The sequence below is a fragment of the Danio rerio genome, chromosome 3 (genome assembly GCF_052040795.2).
Source record: "Danio rerio strain M-AB ecotype USA chromosome 3, GRCz13ab, whole genome shotgun sequence".
Taxonomy (NCBI): domain Eukaryota; kingdom Metazoa; phylum Chordata; class Actinopteri; order Cypriniformes; family Danionidae; genus Danio; species Danio rerio.
The window spans coordinates 46,233,248-46,255,000 of NC_141023.1; the positions used below are offsets into that span (position 1 = coordinate 46,233,248).

The 21,753-nt window shown below is 38.7% G+C and overlaps 1 protein-coding gene and 1 long non-coding RNA gene across 2 annotated transcripts; one reads left to right on the forward strand and one right to left on the reverse strand.

Annotated features, from left to right (window-relative positions):
- The first annotated feature begins 3,442 nt into the window (after positions 1–3,442).
- si:ch211-66e2.5 lies at positions 3,443–19,849 on the forward strand. The gene is made up of 5 exons (XM_087245082.1): positions 3,443–3,570; positions 5,727–5,993; positions 8,567–8,899; positions 8,995–9,246; positions 19,476–19,849. The coding sequence occupies exons 1-5, from the start codon at positions 3,522–3,524 to the stop codon at positions 19,481–19,483; spliced, it is 909 nt and encodes a 302-aa protein (XP_087101208.1). The 5' UTR covers positions 3,443–3,521; the 3' UTR covers positions 19,484–19,849.
- On the reverse strand, positions 7,420–10,051 carry LOC141381273 (uncharacterized). The gene is made up of 2 exons (XR_015481162.1): positions 9,001–10,051; positions 7,420–8,890 (listed from the first exon to the last, which is right to left on the reverse strand). It is a non-coding gene; the product is annotated as an uncharacterized LOC141381273 (long non-coding RNA).
- Positions 19,850–21,753: the final 1,904 nt, after the last annotated feature.

Sequence of the window (21,753 nt, forward strand, 5' to 3'; positions counted from 1 at the left end):
CTTTTCTAATAAAATATTTTTTTTATTTAATTGTGTTCATGTTTAATACAAAAAGTACCCAAACCTCATGGGTTTGTTGTACATTCATTGGGTCTGTTGTACACTGCTGTTCTGCCATGTGATGACTCAGTATGTGTGTTTCTATACATTAAACACAATGTTCAACATTCATCTGTGGCGTTTCTTTGGTAAAACACAGTACACAGAAAAGCCTATAAGTGTAACAAGGTTATTGTACAATTTTTTTATATTTTAAATATCACATCAAATTTCTGTAGCTTGAACTTGTTCCATTCATTTGCTGTTCTACAAAGTTTCACTGGTATTAGTAGATGATTAACAAACTAACAACTGATTGGTAAAGTGTGAGTTTATTATTTAAGTGTTAGTTATTAGCTTATGTAAGTTATTCGGACGTGAATTTAAAGTTGCAACTTTTCCTCAGTTACTAACAGTTAATAGATGAAGAATAGTTGAAACTTTAGAATAGCATCGCAATAACATATATAAACTATTAACTGATATTTAACAAGTCTTTGGTAACTAATTTACTAACAGCTTGTTCATGATCAATTACTAATTTTTTAGATATAGTTTTAAATCATTAAAATACAGTTAACAATTCATTAATAACTTGTTAACTTACAGCTTTTCAGTTATCTGTTGGCTATCTACAAGGCACAGTTATAAATAATTGACAGACTATTAACTATTATTTAACAAGTCATTTATAACCTATTAACTAACAGTTTATTAATGTTCTATTAAATAGCTATAACGGATAGTTATTCTAAAGTGTTACCTTTTTTTATTTTTGCAAATTTATTAAAAATAAAAAACCTGAAAAAGCACATGTACATCAGTATTCACAGTCTTTGCCGTGAAGCTCTAAATTGAGCTCAGGTGCATTCTGTTTCCACTGATCATTCTTGAGATGTTTCAGCAGCTTCATTGGAGTTCACCTGTGGTAAATTCAGTTGATTGGACATGATTTAAAAAGGCATTAACCTGTCTATATAAGGTCCCAGGGTTGATAGTGCATGTCAAAGCACAAACCAAGCATGAAGACAAAGGAATTGTCTGTACACCTCCGAGACTGGATTGTCTTAAGGCACAAGGCTGGAGAAGGTTACAGAATTTCTGCTGCTCTAAAAGTTCCAATTAGCACAGTGGCCTCCATCATTCGTAAGCTGAAGATGTTTGGAACCAACAGAACTCTTCCTACAGCTGGCAGACCATCTAAGCTGAGTGATCAGTGGAGAAGGGCCTTAGTCAGGCAGGTAATCAATAACCTGATGTTCACTCTGTCTGAGCTCCAGCGTTCTTCTGTGGAGAGAGGAGAACCTTACAGAAGGACAAATATCTGTGCAGCAATCCACAATCCAAGGCCTGTATGGTAGAGTGCCAGAAGAAAGTCACTCCTTAGTAAAGGGCACATAGCCAGCCAGCCAAAAGGCATCTGAAACACAATTCTCTGATACGATGAGACTAAAGTTGAAATCTTTCGAGTGAATGCCAGGCTTTCTGTTTGGAGAAAACCAGGCACCGCTCATCACCAGGCTAATACCATCACAGTGAAGCATGATGGTGGCAGTATCATGCTGTGGGGACTAAGAGACTGGTCAGGATAGAGGGAAAGATGAATGCAGCAATGTACAGAGACATCCTGAATGAAAACCTGCTTCAGAGTGCTCTTGACCTCAGACTGGGGCAATGGTTCATCTTCCAGCAGGACAATGACCCAAAGCACACCCCCAAAATATAAACAGAGTGGCTTTACAACAACTGAATGTCTTTGAGTGGCCCAGCCAGAGCCCAGATCTAAATCCATATTGAACATCTCTGGGGAGATCTGAAAATGGCTGTACACCAAAAATAACGCAAAAAAATTTCCCAAAGACAGGTGTGCCAAGCTTGTGGCATCATATTCAAAAAGACTTGAGGCTGTAATTGCTGCCAAAGGTGCATCTACAAAGTATTGAGCTAAGGCTGTGAATACTGATGTACATGTGATTTTTCAGGTATTTATTTTAAATAAATTTGCAAGAACTTCAACAAATCTTTTTTTTTACATTGTAATTATTGGCTATTGTGTGTAGAATTTGAGGAAATAAATTAATAAAATTTGGATTAAGGCTGTAACATAAAAAAAATGTGGAAAAAGTGAAGTGCTATGAATACTTTACGGATGCACTGTAGACTATTAACACTAGTCCTCCCCTCTCCACCCATCTCTCACACTTAAAATTTCCGTTACCCTGAACTCAGCTACAAAAACATCCGGGCCTAAAAACAAAACTTCCTTCATCGATATTAACAAAGTACATTAACGCATGACCAGTATGATAGCTATCAGACATTGAGGTGTCATTTCACACTTAAAGAAAATCCATTAGAGCAACAAATTATTTCTAAACCTTATCTTTTTTTTATTAAATAGTCTTCTGTTGTATATGTTAAACAGAGTGACCTGTGCAACTTCAGTCTGCCAGAACTTCCCGTGAATGAGAGTTGCCACAGCAACCTTGCTGCAGCAGAGCATTTTAAGACAGTGAGCAGGAACTCATCAGCTTTTGCCCAACAGAAGTTAATTTGTTGATAAAAAGACACCAACATGTTTTAGATAATCAGTGGCAGTTCACTAGTGAAGATCACAGGAATAATTTATTACAAATGAAATATATATTTAAAAAAAAAAAAGGATTTTAAAAGGCTGTTTTCCCAGTGTGTTCCATTTCTTGAAATGACCATTTTTAAGTACATTTCAATAATATAAAGACACTTTTTCCTCTATAAAGATCCTTTGAATAAATTTATACACAGTGTGTATGAACCACACTACCGTGAAGTGTATCATACTATATAGTATTTAAAACTCATTAATAAATGCTCCAGCATATAGTGTTTACTATAGTTAACTGATAAAACTGTCATAAATGCTGTAGCATACTTTACCACAGTAATCTGTGGTGTATTGTAGTATAACATATTCCATAGCAGTAGAAAACTACAGTATTGGGTTATTTGTTAATATTACCATAGTTGTTGTGTCACCATATGAAATTATACACTTACCACAACAAGTACTTCACTGTTCAAAAACAGTGTTTACTCTAGTATTTTTTGTCATGTGAGACATTAACAATTCTTCATGGAACCATCAATGCCACAATTAACCTTTATTTTTAAGATGTTCTAAATAATAATCAATCAATTTAAATGCCACCTTTAGACAAATAACCATTTAAAGTTTTGTTAATGTCTGTATTTGATTTCATTTCACAAGACTCAAACGTGCTAGAAAATGACTGACACTTTATGAGAAATATTAAAGTGCGAGCAGAGGGAGAGCTGATTCTAATGAGGCCCACTTCTTCAATCCCCCTCCAGGCCCTTCAGCACAAGGGAAGGCTTTTGTTGCCTGTCACAGCTCGCTGTTTTTAGTTGCCAAGCAGGACCGAGTTGGAATTTCTCTTGCCTCTGTGTCTGGACTATAGCGGATCTTAACCACTTCCATCAAAATGAAGAACAATCTCTTGTGCTTTCTTGGTCTGTCTATTATCGGAATAGGTAAGAAGTTAAAAATGTGCGAATATCATTGGTTGTTTTATAGTATTTCATGTTACACTCAGTTGGTTCTAATCTGTTCAAAACTTAGTGAATCCTTCTGTACCATCTTTGTTACTACAGTAAGTAACAGATAGTAGTAATAAATAAGTGATGACAATTTGGATTGGAGAGAATTCTACTAAAGTTTTACTTCATGTTGTAGTACGAGCCTGTTAAATGGTTCATTCTGATTGGCCGGTGAACATTCCAAGGTGTGCAGTTATTTTCAGATAAACGCCCAGCTAAAGTAGTTCTAAAGTGTTGCCCACACTATAGTTCCTGAGTATATAAAGTAGATCACTACACTTTTTGATCTAAACTGTTCCAAATGAGTTTTTCGGCTTGTAAAAACGCTTTTATTGTGGTGTGTTGGTTAAATTTACTCCAGCTTCGTTATGATGGTGGCTGTTTTTGACTTATTGAGTTCCAATATAACCACATTTTTTTGACTGCAAAGACTTGACATCTTATAATCCTGCATTTTGATTGAAGATCTAATTTGGATTTTCTCAGATATATCAAGGTAAATGTGCAAAGGTCTCTCTCACATACTACATATAAAAGCCAAAAACAAAGTTTTTTTGCAGTGTAACTGATGATCAACAGCAAAAATGAAAAAAATTAGCTTTTTTTAACAGTAAAAACCACCAACAACCAAGAATGCACAATTTTATGGTGTTATGTCTTTGCAGGCTCAAAATGCCATTATAATGGAAATCATTAGGGGCAAAAACGGCCACGAACAAAACAAAACCTTAGTCAATTTGAGTGTATTGTTGAGTTTTTGAAACATTTCAAAGCATTTTCCTAAAAAAAATATGTGACAAATTAAGATTTGTCACCAAAAGGCATTCCATTTGCTTAATCTTAGAGAAAATTGTGCTCAAATTAAGACTTAATTAGAACTTAATCACCACAAAGTGGATGAAAACATCCCCAACATCACACAAGGGTGAAAATGCAATATCCTAGCAAGAATAATGAGCGTGTATTAGATCTAATACATGTCTAAACAAAGATCTTTTGCTAAAACAGGGCTACATTTGTTCTTTTCCTACTCGTCATGATGCCTGATGTGATTTATTAGAGTAACTTGATTTAAACTGTAAACAATGAGTGAAGTTTACAAGAGGTGCAATTTTTCTCCTCACAGATCATTCTAATTAGAATTAACAATTTACTTCCAGCAGCCAATGAACACCACAAATCCAAAATATTTTTTACTTGCATTTAACATTACTTTATTGTATTGAATACGAAGAAAAGATAATCTGAAGGAACAAAATACAGTGACCCGAGGGCCTTGGCTACTAATATGCTTAGGGTAGCTTAATACCATGTTCAAATACCAAGCGTAGTGTTATGTGCAGGTCGATTATAAAGCTTAAAGCCAGACATTCCTCTCGTTAAGTTTTATCAATGTACAGATTATGTGTAAAGCAACATTTCTTGACATTAATTAAATAGAGATTTCTTTACATTATTTTAATGGGGACTATTATGAATCTTTTATACAAGATGTAAAAGTATCTGATGTCTCTAGAGTGTGTATATGAAGTTCCTGCTGAAAATACTGCACAAATTATGCTTTAGAGCTCTTTGAAATACTGATGATACACAGGGCAATTTTTTAGCAATGCAAACTTTGGGAAATTATGCCATAAATAGGCAACCGAGAGAGACACAGTATAACTAATTAGGTATAATGTTGTAGCACATTCTTAACAGAAAAATATCCAAGCATCATCACTCTGCAAAACTGCCCAGCAGCATAGCCCAAAAATATCTTCAGCACTGCCCTGTGTATCTAAATTAAACCTAATTGTGTCATTTTGGTGACTGTCACTTTAAATTCAAATGAGATTTCTATTGCTATTTTTGCTATTTTTAAAAGAGGGCAGAGCAACAAATGCCTGTGGGTCAGCATAGTGGCAGATTCAAAAACAAGATGATGTCTAATGCTAATGAAGGAGACAGTCACTAGTGGGCGGGGCTTTCCCCCTCTGATGACACATATAAAGGGACAATGTTTGTTTTCAGCTTGACAGTTGTCGTGAGCAAGAAAAAGGTGGATTCTCTGTGCAGTTTTGCTGATGTTGATGATATTCTCTGTTTAGTGTCAGGTGACAGTTGCTCCCTAGAGATTTCTCCGCCCAGAGCAGTGGTGAAGTTTGGGGATCCGGTGACGGTCAGCTGTGTGGCCTCTCGTCCCGTCCGAGTGCTGGGATGGGAATCGATTATTGCCGCATCACACACTCAGCACGACCTGAGCGTTCAGTGGCGGGTGGACAGTTTGACGGACTGGATTGAGGAGCCGATCTGCTATGGCGTTTTCTTCACTGCACCCAGACAGTGTGAGGAAAAACTAAACCTTGTTCTATACAGTAAGTAGTGTTCTCTATGTACATCAAAAATTACCTTTTTAGTTAAGCTGTATCTATAAGCTTAATATATTTTTAAAGGGATAGTTCAAACACAAATACATTTTCTTTCATAATTTATTCACCATTAACTTATCACAAACCTGCCTGAGTATATTTCTTCTGTTGAAAACAAAAGAAAGTGTTTTGAAAAACATTTACATTCATAGTATTTGTTGTTTCTACTATATACACTTAGGTACAATTTACTAGTTCCGGGTTGGACCAACTTTTATGCCTTAATCCTTTGAGGCATATAGATTCAGCAAGGTACTGGAAATATTCCTTTTTGCTGTATATTGACATGATAGCGTCACACAGTTGCTGCAGATTTGTCGGCTGCATATCCATGATGCGAATCTCCCATTCAACCACATTCTGGTAACTGTGCAGGCCATTTGAGTACAGTGAACTCATTGTCATGTTCAAGAAACCAGTCTGAGATGATTTGCGCTTTATGACATGGCACGTTAATCCGCTGGAAGTAGCCATCAGAAGAAGGGTACACTGTGGTCATAAAGAGATGGACATGGTCAGCAACAATCCTCGGGTAGGCTGTGGTGTTAACACAATGCTCAATTGATACTAATGGGTCAATACACCGACAGCTGCCTGAACCGTTAATAAAAGGCAGAAGGGATCTATGCTTTCATGCTGTTGACACCAAATTCTGACCCTACCATCCGAATGTCGCAACAGAAATTGAGACGCATTAGATCAGGGAAGTTTGTCCATTTCTCTATTGTTCAATTTTGGTGAGCCTGTGCGGCTTGTAACCTCAGTTTCCTGTTTTAGACATGGTGTGGTCTTCTGCTGCTATAGCCTATCCGCCTCAAGATTGGATGTGTTGTGCGTTCAGAGATGCTCTTCTGCATGCCTCAGTTGTAACAAGTGGTTATTTGAGTTACTTTAGCCTTTCTATCAGCTGGAACCAGTCTGGCCATTCTCCTCTGATCTCTGGCATTAACAAGGCATTTGCGCCCATAGAACTGGCGCTCACTGGATATTTTTTTTTTCAGACCATTCTCTGTAACCCAAGAGATGTTGTGCTTGAAAATACCAGTAGATCAGCATTTTTTTAAATACTCAGACCATCCTGCCTGGCACCAACAACCATGCAACATTTAAAGTCACTTAAATCACCTTTATTCCCTGTTCTGATGCTCAGTTAGAACTGCAGCAGATTGTCTTGACCATTTCTACATGCCTAGATGCATTGAGTTGCTGTCATGTGATTAGCTGATTAGGAATTTGGTTAATGAGCAGTTGGACAGGTGTACCTAATAAAGTGGCCGTGAGTGTATGTCAACAGTTTCAAGTTTCCAACATTCTTCAGAATATCTTCTTTAGTGTTCACCAGAGAAAAAAAAATCATGAAGATTTGAAACCATTTAAAAGTTAATAGCGAGTATGTTTTATTTATTTTTGGATGAGTAATCATTTGTATTATCAAGTAATCATTTGTTAAAAAGGTCTCACTCTTACACTTGCCAGAAAAAAAAAACATAAAAAAAAAACATTTTTATATTAACTCTAGTGTGAAACTTTCACAAACAATTTACTAAAATTGGCCTTCGGTCTCAGGTGTGAACTTTTTTTTTTTAATCAAAAAGCCAAAACAATCAAGTGTGACTCACAAATGAATAAAATATTTACTATAGGTAACTGTGTATCTCTCCAGGACCAAACGTGACCTCTCTGGTTTCAGATAAATCTGCTTTAAGTTTCAATCACACAAGATTTCTTTCTGAAAGTGTTGTGAAACTTGCTAGAAGCAGTGTGATATCCTTTCTACGAAATGTCATCACAAGCGTGCTTTCTAAAGAGCATGAGCACAGTGTGTTTTACCATCAAAAGCAGAAATGAAATGTTAAGAGCTCTGATAGACAAACAGATCACTGGAGGATGAGTGAATGATGACATTAGTTATTTTGGGTCATTGACCTTCAACAATAACCAGCTTGTGCTAGAAATAGTCCAGAACTAGCCCTTTTAAATCAAGACCACTTTTAAACTTTGACTTGTCCAAATTGATGTATTGATGAATTTAAACTACCTAAACTATTTTTGTTTAGAAATATACATTGATGAGAGCCTAATTAAAACAACTGTAATGGTGATGTGTTTTAACCCCCAGAATCCAGATTTTCCAATAGTTGTATCTCAGCCAACTGTTATCATATCCTAACAAACATTAATAGAAATCTTATTAATTTAGCTTGCTTTCAGATTTCCTTCTCAATTTTTAAACGTTAACCATGGGCAGGGTCACATACTAAAAATTGTGGCCTATTTGTAACATGATTCTCCTTTTTGACTACCATTATTAGTCTCAAATTTCCTCATCTTTTTTTGAAAGTCATGAAAAAACTATTGTAGAGTTTTTCTTTCGCTATTTGAACAGATGGAAATGTAAAATGTGAATTACATTCACTTCCCTCTGAGTTCTTCACCCAACAATTACTGTAAACTTGAACAGTAAATGTGATTACAATAAATGTTTGTAAATGTTTGCATTGTCACTCATTTTTACACAGAAAAACCAGACAGCGTGTCCATAAGTTTAGTGAATCACAGCAGTCCTGTGGTGGAGGGACGAGAGTACCAGCTCCAATGTGAGGTGCACAACGTCGCGCCTGTTCAGTACCTTGTTTTACGATGGTACAGAGAACAAACCGAAGTTTACAACCACTCCTTCTCAGAGTTGACACCTGCCACGCCAGTGCAGGTGTCCTCCACCCTGCTGATCGTTCCAAACAGAGCTGAAGATGGAGCTCAGTACAGGTGTGAAGCAGAGCTACAGCTGGGCCCTGAAGGCCCTCAGCCTCCTCCTACAGTTCTGTCCCCATCGCTCAACATTGCTGTCCACTGTAAGTCAATAATAAGAGACAACAGCCAATTGTTCAAACATGTTATATCTGTCGATGTTTTTAGCAGTTACATATTTCTAACTTTTTTTAATCAGACCCACCTGACTTCCGCAGTCCAAAGGAAGAGCAGCTGGAGGTCAGTGAGGGTAGTGAAGTGGTGCTGGATTGTACAGCAGAGGGAAACCCACTGCCTGTGTACATCTGGACGTCCCCAAACCTTCAGGAGAAGGCTGATGATCAGCCCGTTTTGAAAGACGCATCTTTGAGCCCAGGGGTTTATACATGCACTGCATCAAATATACTTGGGAAAAAGAGCAAACAGTTTGTCATCAAGCACAAATCCAAAGGTGAGAGCTAAAAAAAACACATGCGTAAGGTAAATGCTGTTGTTTTCTTCATTGTAGTGAATGGGGCAGGCTGAGACTCAGTGTCGATTTGTCCTAGCTTGCCAGATTTTCGTACCTCCCATTCAAAAAGTAGATAGCACATTTTGATGACACATATGCTACCCATCAGATTTTGCAACCAGTGTAAATGTTAATGTGTAGTGTGATATGAAGCTGTAATATCTACCTAATCTACCTAATCCCTAACCCCAACCTCAGAACCATTCAAATACAGTGTTGGTAGTATAATCTGATGGGTAGGATAAAATGTGAGGCTGGAAGCTAACGACCATCACCTATGCATGCCCCCTGTCTCAAGTCTCACGAAGGAGAATTGGATGATCTTAAAAAAAGGAAAGACAGCAGTAAAGTATGAGAGAGGACCAGTGCTGGAAATTTGTGTTTTGTTTTGCTTTCACTTTGGCGATAGTCTCCATGAGACTTGAGACTGGTGGCATGCACAGGTGATGACTGTTAGCACTCATGTCACCAGCCTCAAATGCCCCCACAACTCTCGCCCCTGCTCCACTCGTTACATTCACATATTTTTACTCACATAAAAGTAATTAACAGTAATTATGACCCCTAGTGGGCGCATGTTCACAACGAACAAAGGTGTAGTTTGATGACTCCATGACTGAGTGTGGAATCATGGGAGTTGTTGTTTTCTTTACATGCTACAGGACTCCTGCAGAAATCATGTTCATGAATGAACTAAATATTCAAATACTTATCATGGTAGTATGAAGCAGAGTAAAGCTGAAAGCTGCTGGAGAAAAACAAGACAGATGAAACATTTGCTGATGAGCGATAAGCGTGATGCTCAAACATTGTGTGTGTATATATATATATATATATATATATATATATATATATATATATATATATATATATATATATCTATATATATATATATATATATATATATATATATATATATATACATATATATATATATATATATATATATATATATATATATATATATATATATATATATATATATAGATGTGTGTGTGTGTGCATTAAAATATTATCAGACATACTGTGAAAATGTCCTTGCTCTGTTTAGGAAATATTTAAAACAGAAAAAAATATATAAATAAATCAAAGGGGGGCTAATAATTCTGACTTCTGTGTGTGTGTGTGTGTATATATATATATATATATATATATATATATATATACAAAAATCTTACATAGTATTCTTTTAATATTTGAACAAAATACTACTAGCTTGTTTAGTAAGTTAGGTTAATTTTTTATCTCTTGAATGCATGAATGTTTTACCGATCAGTATATATATATATATATATATATATATATATATATATATATATATATATATATATATATATATATATATATATATATATATATACAAAAATCTTACATAGTATTCTTTTAATATTTGAACAAAATACTACTAGCTTGTTGAGTAAGTTAGGTTAATTTTTTATCTCTTGAATGCATGAATGTTTTACCGATCAGTATATATATATATATATATATATATATATATATATATATATATATATATATATATATATATATATATATATATATATATATATATATATATATATATATATATATATATTTCTCAGTTCTCAAAAATATGTCCCTGGGCACATAATTACAATGAACATGGGTTGCAATATAATCAACAGAAAGTAATGAATTTTTAATGAAATTTTGTCCATAGAAATCATCTGTATTGTTTAATTGCACAGCCCTAATAAATGGTCCGATATGCTGGACTAAATAAAATGCAACGACATACCTTTGAAGCTACTGTGCCAGGATTTCTAAAACAGTAATTGCAGAATTTTTTATTTTTTGGCATTGTAACATGGTAGTACCATTCACAGAGCTAAACCTTTGGGCTTATTAACAAATACTCCTAAAACATACTAACACAACATCCCACGCATATTTGTTCAGTTTTAAGTGATAGCACTAAGCACACATCTCTTATGTAGAAAGATAATTTATTGTAGAAATAATTTTTAAAACAACTTTTAAAGAAACTCATAGAGAAAGAAGTCTCATGAATTGCTCAGGTGTGAGTTTTTTACAGCCTTCAACAGATTGCAAAAATCTTAATGGTTCTGTGAGTTTTGAGTATCAAATCTGATCTTTATTTTGTATTGTTTTATTGAATTCATGCCTGGGCCATTCTACAGCTCAATTTTCTTCCTCTGAAAGCATTTGAGAATTTCCTTGGCTGTGCTTTGAATTGTCTTACTAAAATGTCCACTCTGGTTTTATCTTCATCATACTGATAATGTTGGACTGAATCATCTATTTTACAATAACGACTAAATATTGCAGAATAACTAATTAGAGATTTCAGCTGCTGTCTGGGCTTTCAGTGTGTTTCTACTCCTCCCTTTCTTCATGTTTTTAAAAATAAAATTATAATCCACACTGGAAATGTGTGTGCCTGTTGTGATGAGTCAGAAGGCATTGAATCCATTTGCAAGCTTTATTAAGAGCACACATACAAACAAACACAAAGGGGCAATCCAGGAGACAGAACGTGGGACAGGCAAAAGTTCAAAGGCAGGCAGATATCTTACTGGTCAGAATAACAGGCTGGAGATCAGGGGCAGGCAGATGTCTTTCGTAATCGTAGAACAAGCACAGGGTCAGAAACACAGATCAGTCCGAAGCAGGGAGTATGGAACGCTCAGAAATGACAGCCAGGCAAATCAAGACTTCGCAACGAACCGGAGCGTGAGTGTGGTATATATACACGAGAGCTGATGAGTTGCACCTGGACCGTAATCAGTGCCAGGTAGCAGGGCTTATGGGATTTTGAGTCCGTGAGTCGAATCAGAATTCTGGCGATGGTTCCCTCTGGTGGTGCACAAGAGGGTTGGCATCGCCCTCATTTACAACAGAACCCCCCTCCTGCGAGCGGCTCCTGAAGCGAGAAGGCACCTGACGCCGGGGTCTACCGCGCTGTCGGGGGGCTGGTTTCTCTGGGAACCTTTGATGAAACTCTTCCGTGAGAGTTGGGTCTAGAATATCTCTAGCATTCACCCAGGACCGTTCCTCTGGACCGTACCCTTCCCAGTCCACCAGATATTGGAGGGCGCCACCCCGACGTCGAGAGTCCAGCACTTCTCGAACGAGGTAAGCTTCCTCGCCCTCGATCATGACAGGTGGAGGGGTCCTGGTTTCCGATTCCTCCTCAACCGCCTCCTCTCGTGGACCACCAGCGGGTTTGAGTAATGACATGTGGAAAGTAGGAGAAATACGATAATGATTAGGCAAGGCTAAGCGAAAAGACACTGGAGTAATCTGGCGTACAATTTTGAATGGCCCTACATACCTGGGACTGAGTTTGCGGCAGGGCAATCTCAGACGAAGGTCTCGTGTCGACAACCACACCCACTGCCCCGGTTGATACGTGGGTCCCTGGCGTCGGTGACGGTTCGCCTGAATCTCTCTCCTCCTGACTGCCCTCATGAGATGTCTGTGAGCCTGGTTCCAGACATCCTCACTCCGCTGCAGCCAATCCGTGACAGCAGGTAACTCAGTGGGTTCTCCGGACCATGGAAACAGGGGTGGTTGGTAGCCAAGAATACATTTGAATGGCGTAATACCCGTGGCTGGCTTTATTAATGAATTTTGTGCATATTCTGCCCACATCAGATAGCGACTCCAGTCGTGCTGTTGCTGATGACAGTAGGAACGTAGAAATCGAATGACTTCTTGATTCATACGTTCAGTTTGGCCGTTGGATTGAGGATGGTACCCTGAGGTGAGACTAACATTAATATTTAGATTTTTACAGAGAGCGGACCATACCCGGGAAGTGAATTGGGATCCCCTGTCTGAGACGATATCATCAGGTAAGCCAAACATTCGAAATACATGATTGCACAGGGCTTCTGCGGTTTCAAAGGCAGAGGGCAATTTGGGCAACGGTATTAGGCGACAAGCCTTGGAGAAACGATCAACCACCGTGAGAATGACTGTGTTGTTCTGGGAAACAGGGAGATCCGTAATGAAGTCCACCGCTATATGGGACCAGGGCCGTTGCGGAACCGGTAGCGGTTGTAACAGGCCAGCAGGGGTTTGGTGAGATGCCTTCGTGCTTTGGCAAATTTTACATTTCTGAACATAATTAATTACATCCTTCGTGAGGGACGGCCACCAAAACGGGCTTTGACTAACTCCAAAGTTGCAGTGATGCCTGGATGCCCCGAACTGGGAGTGTCATGAATATGGGTCAGTAATCTGGTACGTATGTTATTGGGTACAAAAATCAGGTGATTCGGACAGTCTACTGGAGGGTTGTTTTCTCGGTTGGCCTCTTGGATCTCGGTAAGTATGTCCCACTGTACTGGAGCCACTAGTAAGTTCGTAGGAATAACGGTTTCATCACTAATTGGGGTTTTATCCTCTGATAGCCTGGATAGTGCATCTGCCTTACTATTTTTACTCCCTGGTCTATAGGTGACAATGAAGTCGAATCTGGTGAAGAACAAAGCCCAACGAGCTTGTCTGGGATTTAGACGTTTGGCTGAGCGAAGATATTCCAGATTCTTGTGGTCAGTTAATATGGTGAATTGCTGACTAGCCCCCTCCAGCCAGTGTCTCCATTCTTCCAGGGCTAATTTCATTGCCAGTAATTCGCGATTTCCCACATCATAGTTTCGTTCTGCGCTGGTCAATTTACGGGAGAAGAAGGCACATGGATACATTTTGGATGGTTGACCCTGACGTTGAGATAACACAGCACCGACTCCTGTGTTGGATGCATCCACTTCCACAATGAAAGGTAGGTCTGGGTTGGGATGACGGAGAATAGGAGCTGTGGTGAATTGAGTCTTCAGATCGCTAAATGCTTGGCGTGCTTCAGAGGACCAGGATAGTTTGTGGGAATTTCGTTTGGTCATGGCTGTTAATGGTGCGGCTATTGAACTAAAGCCTCTGATAAACCGTCTATAGAAGTTGGCAAAACCTAGAAATCGCTGCAACTCCTTGAGATTCTGGGGTAACGGCCATCGTTGAACTGCCTGTACCTTCGTATCATCCATGGTAATCCCTTCTGCACTGATGACGTATCCCAAAAAGGCGATCTGTGTCTGGTGAAATTCACACTTCTCTAATTTGGCGTACAGACGATGTTGAATCATGCGTTGCAACACCATACGTACATGTTCAACATGTTCCTTCATCGTGTTTGAATATATGAGGATGTCGTCGATGTAAATGATGACCCAGCGATCCAGCATATCCCGAAAGACATCGTTCATAAAAGATTGGAACACGGATGGACAGTTTGACAGGCCGAAGGGCATTACCGTGTACTCATAGTGCCCCCTAGTGGTGGAAAACGCGGTCTTCCACTCGTCACCAGCACGGATTCTGACAAGGTTATATGCACTGCGAAGATCAAGCTTGGTATAATATCTAGCCTTTCTTAATTGTTCCAGGGCAGGAGGTACGAGGGGTAATGGATAGCGGAATTTTACGGTGATTTCATTGAGCCCTCGGTAATCAATACAGGGACGTAAACTGCCATCTTTCTTCTTTACAAAGAAGAATCCAGCTGAAGCAGGAGATGTAGAAGGTCGGATGAAACCCTTGGCCAATTCCTCGTCGATATATTCAGACATTGCCTTGTGCTCAGGTTGTGACAGAGGGAATATTCGACCCGTTGGAGGACTTGAACCTGGAATTAACTCAATAGCACAATCACTTGGTCGGTGTGGGGGAAGTTGAGTAGCTTTTTGTTTGCTAAAAGCTTCATGTAAGTCATGGTACTCAATGGGGATTAGTTCATCAACGAGTTCAGGTAACACATTAGTGGTTCGTAATGGAATTTTGTGAATGGGCTGGATGCACTGTTTCATGCATGACTCACTCCACTGCAATATCTGTCCGTCCCTCCAGGAGATATGAGGATCATGTCGCCTTAACCAGGGCAGTCCCAACACCAGTGGATGATTAACTGAATCAATAATGTAGAATTGCATTTCCTCAATGTGTAGAACACCAACTTGTAACTGTAGCTTATTCGTAATCATACGGATGCGTCCTTCACCCACAGGACGACCGTCTAGTGCTTCCACTGCAAGACAGGAATCATATGAGCTGAGAGATAGTTCGTGACATAAAGCAAATTTCTTAGATATAAAGTTTCCGGCAGATCCAGAGTCGACAAGAGCCGTAGTATTAATCATTCTTTTATCAAATTTAATAATCACAGGAATCAGTACACTGAAAAGTGCAGGAACATGGGAAAGACTCACCGATTGAACTGGTGTCTGAGGTCGTACGCTGCAGGTGGATTTCCTGTGCCCTGATTGACCGCAGTACAGGCATAGATGATTTTGCAATCGATGCATTCTTTCTTCATGGGTGAGACGGGTGAAACCCAGTTGCATGGGTTCATCAGGGGGCGTGTCACTTGAAACATGGAGCTGTGTGCGAGGATTTCTACGGCTGCGAATCAGATGATCAAGACGGATGGTAAGTTCAATGAGTTCGTTCAATTTCTTTCCTTCGTCACGGCAAGCCAATTCAGATTGTAGATTGGTATTCAGACCCCGTCTGAATAGTGTCTTCAGTGTATCCTCAACCCAGTTAGTTTGAGCGGCGAGAGTGCGAAATGACAGGACGTATTCTGCAGCTGTGTTACGCCCCTGTGTAAGAGAAAGTAACTGCTCACCGGGGCTTCTCCCATCTGCTGGGTGCTCGAACACTTCCCGAAATTGCTTGAGAAAAGTTTCAAATGTGGGATAGTTACATTCCTCCTCCTTCCATATCGCTGTAGCCCATTCCAGCGCTCTCCCCGTTAATAGGTTGCATACAAAAGCCACCCGACTAGAATCAGTGGGATATAATGCAGGTTGTTGGTTAACAAATAGTTTGCATTGCAATAAGAAGCCTTTGCAGCGAGAAGGTGACCCATCAAACTTTTCAGGAAAAGCTAATCGGGGACTTACGGTAGCCGGAGCATTGGAGACATGCGTTGGTTGAGAAGCTGTCATGGTAGCAGGCGGGGTAACTGCAGGATTCGGATGACGGAGTTGCTGCATAGCTCTCACCAGTTCCTCCGTGAGAGAAGTTAGATGGGTGAGTTGTTGATGATGGGTGGCTAACTGAGTGGCTTGAGCGGAAAGTTCAGTCGAGACTTGTGCTAAAGCTGCTGGATTCTGTAGTGGCGAAGTCTTCTGTTGTGATGAGTCAGAAGGCATTGAATCCATTTGCAAGCTTTATTAAGAGCACACATACAAACAAACACAAAGGGGCAATCCAGGAGACAGAACGTGGGACAGGCAAAAGTTCAAAGGCAGGCAGATATCTTACTGGTCAGAATAACAGGCTGGAGATCAGGGGCAGGCAGATGTCTTTCGTAATCGTAGAACAAGCACAGGGTCAGAAACACAGATCAGTCCGAAGCAGGGAGTATGGAACGCTCAGAAATGACAGCCAGGCAAATCAAGACTTCGCAACGAACCGGAGCGTGAGTGTGGTATATATACACGAGAGCTGATGAGTTGCACCTGGACCGTAATCAGTGCCAGGTAGCAGGGCTTATGGGATTTTGAGTCCGTGAGTCGAATCAGAATTCTGGCGATGGTTCCCTCTGGTGGTGCACAAGAGGGTTGGCATCGCCCTCATTTACAACAGTGCCTGTGTGTTTTGAGGGAGCCTAATAAATAATGAACATTGCAAAAACTGCCTGCTGACGCACACAGTTAATGTTGATTAATAAAATAAAGATAAATAATGTAAGCAATGTGTCAGAGACCCTAATTTTTTTTTTAACTCAACAATGAAACATCAAACAATGCTAAAAGATTTTACATTGTCAATCAAATGAACTTAAACAATTAAAAAATGCAACAAATATTTGTTTGGGCTCAAACTACAAAACTAAATGTAAAAAAGTTGCTTAAGTTGCACACTAGTTTGGTCATGTATAAATATCATTATATTTACCATATATTAGAGGATTTATTATTTCCATATATTATAACATATATTGTATAAATATTACTGTCACTATAAGCCTACATCATGCTGACGATCAAAAACACAATGTCATGATATCTCATGCGATTGTCTTCTGACCGAGTGCATCTTAAAATACATGACTGACACTCCTCATAGAAATTGAGAAGCAGACATTCTTTATAATTTGTAAAATAAAGACTTCCAGGTTCAGGAAACAGCAGGAGGAAGTTGCCGCGGCCGTGGTGCAGATTAAAAGTTTAAAAAGTATGTTTATATGGACAGATAGGTACCTAGAAAGAATAGACAGGAATATATTGATCTGTGCCCCGCTGTAGAGTGTAGACGCAAAAGCCTGCTCTCCCGCGGGGTGGACCCGCGCGTGAGAAACTGCCGTGACCCTCGGCTATTTTGACAAATACACACCTAGGTTACACAGAGCCCAACATGGAAGGTTGTGATTGGGTCAGCCCAATGTCAATAAAGAAAAGAACCAATGGGCTGCAGATTATGTCACACAGCCGGTCTGTCCGGAAAAGAAACATTACTTTCAGAGCGTGACAGCTCACACAGCACCGTCAATCACTGAGGCAGAAAAACATGACAGTCTGCTGAGTGTTTTATGGGCCGATCAGATCATAAGAAGATGATCAGCCCGGCCCAAAAAGTACGTCGAAACAGCGGAAAACTGCCTGGCGTCTGGAAAAAAAAATAATAATAAAAAAATGCGTCAATTGCGTTAATTTTTTAAAAATTAATTATTTAAAATTAATCGCATGCGTTAACGCGTTAATTTTGACAGCGCTAATATATATATATATATATATATATATATATATATATATATATATATATATATATATGAGCAATATCACACTCATAGCAGTGTGCTATGGCTGTATTTCAGCACTGGTGGGAGGCGTGATATACAGCCATAGCACACTGCTGCGAGTGTGATATTGCATTTATACAACAGTTCGACGGCACAATCTTGTACATAAAAAAGAAAATCAAACATAGAGTTTAAAACGCTTTTGTATTAGGAACTAATTTCTTCCGCCATTCATTCACATCTGCAGCTGACGTCAGAACAGCAGAAGCCGTACTAATTCACCAACGTCACTTTAGAGCTAGTATTTAAATGATTCTCTATAGCGTAATGTGAAGCGGTAAGTGACTTCTGGTAAGTGACCCCTTAAGGTGATGACAAAACAGCAAATTTTGCTCACATTTTAAGATTATAAGGCTGAACGTGACATGAAATGCCATCCGACTACAGAGATTTCTCACCAGACTGCTACTGTGTTTGCGATAAGGAGGGACAAGGCTGAATCCAGCTTTTTATTTGCAGCTTCTTATTGACTCTGGTCCACCTTAAAAACCACGAGGCTTTCGTTTTTCAGCTTTTTATATGGGCTCAAGAGAACACATTGAGCAAGGGCTTATTGCGGTTCTGGCGCCATCTTGTGGATAGACAATGTCAACCGTCTTTGGCCACCGACGAGCTCTCAGAAATTGTAAATATTTTAAAATAGGCACTATTCTTACAAATAAACTGCATATTTGCAATCTAAACAACTACATTCTTGACTTAACAGCCTCAAAAGTACATTTTGTTGTCTAACAACAGTAATATTTGTCAAACTCTAGCGTCTCTGTTTGTTGCTTGCTGTATGTAATACACAGAGGTGAAGGGTAAAGAGGCCTTTGTGTGATATTACTGGCAAAATATTGCACGGCTATCAGCCAATCAAATTCAAGAACCAGACAGAACTGTTATATATATAGAAAAGTTTAGATTTTATGGTGTTAAATGCATTAAAAAAAGACCAAATGAAATTCCTATCATGCTTGCTTGATAGCAGTAACAGAAGACAGTGCAGATGTGAAATCACTGAAATAAAAGAGCAACAGGAAGGAAAGCGAGAGCAGGAATTCCTGTGATTAACTCTCTCCTTCCTCTCTCTAAAACACTTAGTCATCATGCTTGTTTATTCCAGCAGATAGGGCTGTAATGTCAAAACTGTGCTTTTGGTCTGAATTTTATGCTAATGCTAACTCACAACATCATTCCAAACCTGAACCAAATGCAGCCTCATCACTTTGTCTCTCAGTTACATGAAAAGCTGATGTAATAATTCTCCCGCTTGTGTTTTGACAGATTTGCAAACTGTAAATATTTACAATTATCTCTCATATGTGTTTTCAAGGTGTTTAAGAAGTCGAGAGATCTTGAGGAGGAACCGAAGACAAACAAGCAGCTCTAGATGCTACGCTCAGGACTTTCTGAACGTGGAGGATCAGAATCTAGCTCTAGCTCTACAATTATAGATGTCCATGCTGCGTTTTAGGGGACTCTCTTTTCAGGGGTTATGATTTGTTAAATGTGAGAGTCAAGCCTACTTGTGTGTAAAATCATAAGTGTACAAGTTTTTAATATTGTGTGTAAGATCATTTTAACAGGGCATTTTTATATATATTCCATGACACATCAAGATGATTCTGACTTTTAAAATGTTTTGTTGTTTTTGTTGTAGATATTCACTCACCTAATAATAAAAATAAACACTTTAGTAAAACAAGAGTACACTTCATCCCTGTTTAATCTCTTAAGGTCCAAGGTGTTTTTTTACATGCATTTTTTTTATTTCTCTTTGCTATTTGGGCTTATTGGAACCTAATTAGAATAAAACCCAAGTGTCATCTTTTGATAAAATGTACTTTTAGAGAAAAATGATGTCCATATATGTGGACTCGTAATCCGAATTTACATTAAACACTTTTTACATAAACTTACATTAAACTATATTATTTTGGACTTGCTTTGACTATCAAAGAGTAAAAACAACACTTTTCCCCATTTTAGACAGTTAAAAATGTGGCCAATCAAGCCCTAGGAGGTTAATTTAGTTAATATTCAGCTTGTTTAATTAATGTTGTATTATTTTTCATAACATTCAGAAATGAGATTATGTTTAAGTCAGCTTAGTCCTTTTATCCATCAAGGGTCACCACAGTGGAACGAACAATCGTCAACCATACACTCTCATTCACACACACGCACGCACACACGCGCACACACACACAACGAACAATTTAGTTTATTCAATTCACCTGTAGCGCATGTCTTGGACTGTGGGAGAAACCAGAGTACTCACAGGAAACCCACATGAACCCAGGGAGAACATACACACTAACTGACGCCAACTGACCCAGCCAGAACTCGAACCAGCAACCTTCTTGACAGTGCTAATCACCGAGTCACCATTTCGCCCATAAATTATATTATAAAACTGATCTTGCACTGCAATGTAAAAAAAAAAAAAAAAAAAAAGAATTGATATACAATTCACCCAAAACTACAGATACTGGTATCATTTATCCTTTTCTTTCTTCTTGAACACAAAAGAAGATATTTTGAAGAAAGCTGAATACCTGTAACCATTGAATTCCTATAACAGCCAGGCCAGGTTCTTCTTGCTCGCAGTCACCCCAATCACACTGATCACCCTCACCTTCTGAGTTCTGATTAGTCACACACCTGCAAATCATCCTCAGACATTCAAACCAGCTCCACATAAGCCATGCAGCACCTCTGCTCACGCAGGGTCCAGCCTTGTCTATGGAAAGAAGGATTAAAGCTCATGCTTAGTACTGTCTAGCTTATTCCAGAGTATTACTTCCTTGCTATGTCCAATGGTATTTGTCTCTCTCATTTAGTGTGATTGCCTTCTGGTTTTGAGGGGTGTCTGTCTCCTGCTCCTTCCATTAACCTGGTTCCATATCATCCTCCGGTTCCACCACTGGTCCCTCCAAATCAGGGGTCACCAATCTCGGTACTGGAGGGCCGGTGTCGCTGCAGGGTTTAGCTCCAACTTGCCTCAACACACTTGCCTGGATGTTTCAAGTATACCAAGTAAGACCTTGATTAGCTTGTTCAGGTGTGTTTGATAAGGGTTGGAGCAAAAATTTGCTGGACACCGGCACTCCAGGAACAAGTTTGGTGACCACTGCTCCAAATCATCTGACCCAAGGTCAATCTATCTACATTTATCAGTGCAGTCAATAAATCATTTTACAACACTGGGAAAAAATTATGTCTGCAAAACTGTTGCAAATAATTTGTGTTGAATTTAAACAAATTAAATTAATGTTCAACTTAATTTGTTTGTTTAAACTCAGCCCAAATAAATTGTTTACAACCTCTAAACTTTAAAAGATTTAGTCAATCCAAGCAATCATCTTTGAATAATTTATTTCAATGTATCAGTTCTCCATCCTCCTGTGATGCTTCCCTTTATAGTATTTTTTTTTTTTCTATGGAAGTAAGGGGTAAAAGGTTACTTCAAAAAATTATTGTTCAAAAATAAAAAAATAAAGAAACTTAAAGGTTTGGAACCACATGAGAGAGAGCGAATGGTAAGTTTGGATTAACTATCCCTTAATACATTTAATCTTATGAAAATGAACCATGGTATTAAAGTGTAT

What these genes read in the sequence shown, in the direction of transcription:
- si:ch211-66e2.5 (XM_087245082.1), top strand. Translation starts at nt 3,522, where the DNA reads ATGAAGAACAATCTCTTGTGCTTTCTTGGTCTGTCTATTATCGGAATA. An exon ending in TCTGTCTATTATCGGAATAG is followed by an intron (nt 3,571 to 5,726) that starts GTAAGAAGTTAA and finishes TTCTCTGTTTAG; the next exon opens with TGTCAGGTGACAGTTGCTCC. An exon ending in GCTCAACATTGCTGTCCACT is followed by an intron (nt 8,900 to 8,994) that starts GTAAGTCAATAA and finishes TTTTTTAATCAG; the next exon opens with ACCCACCTGACTTCCGCAGT.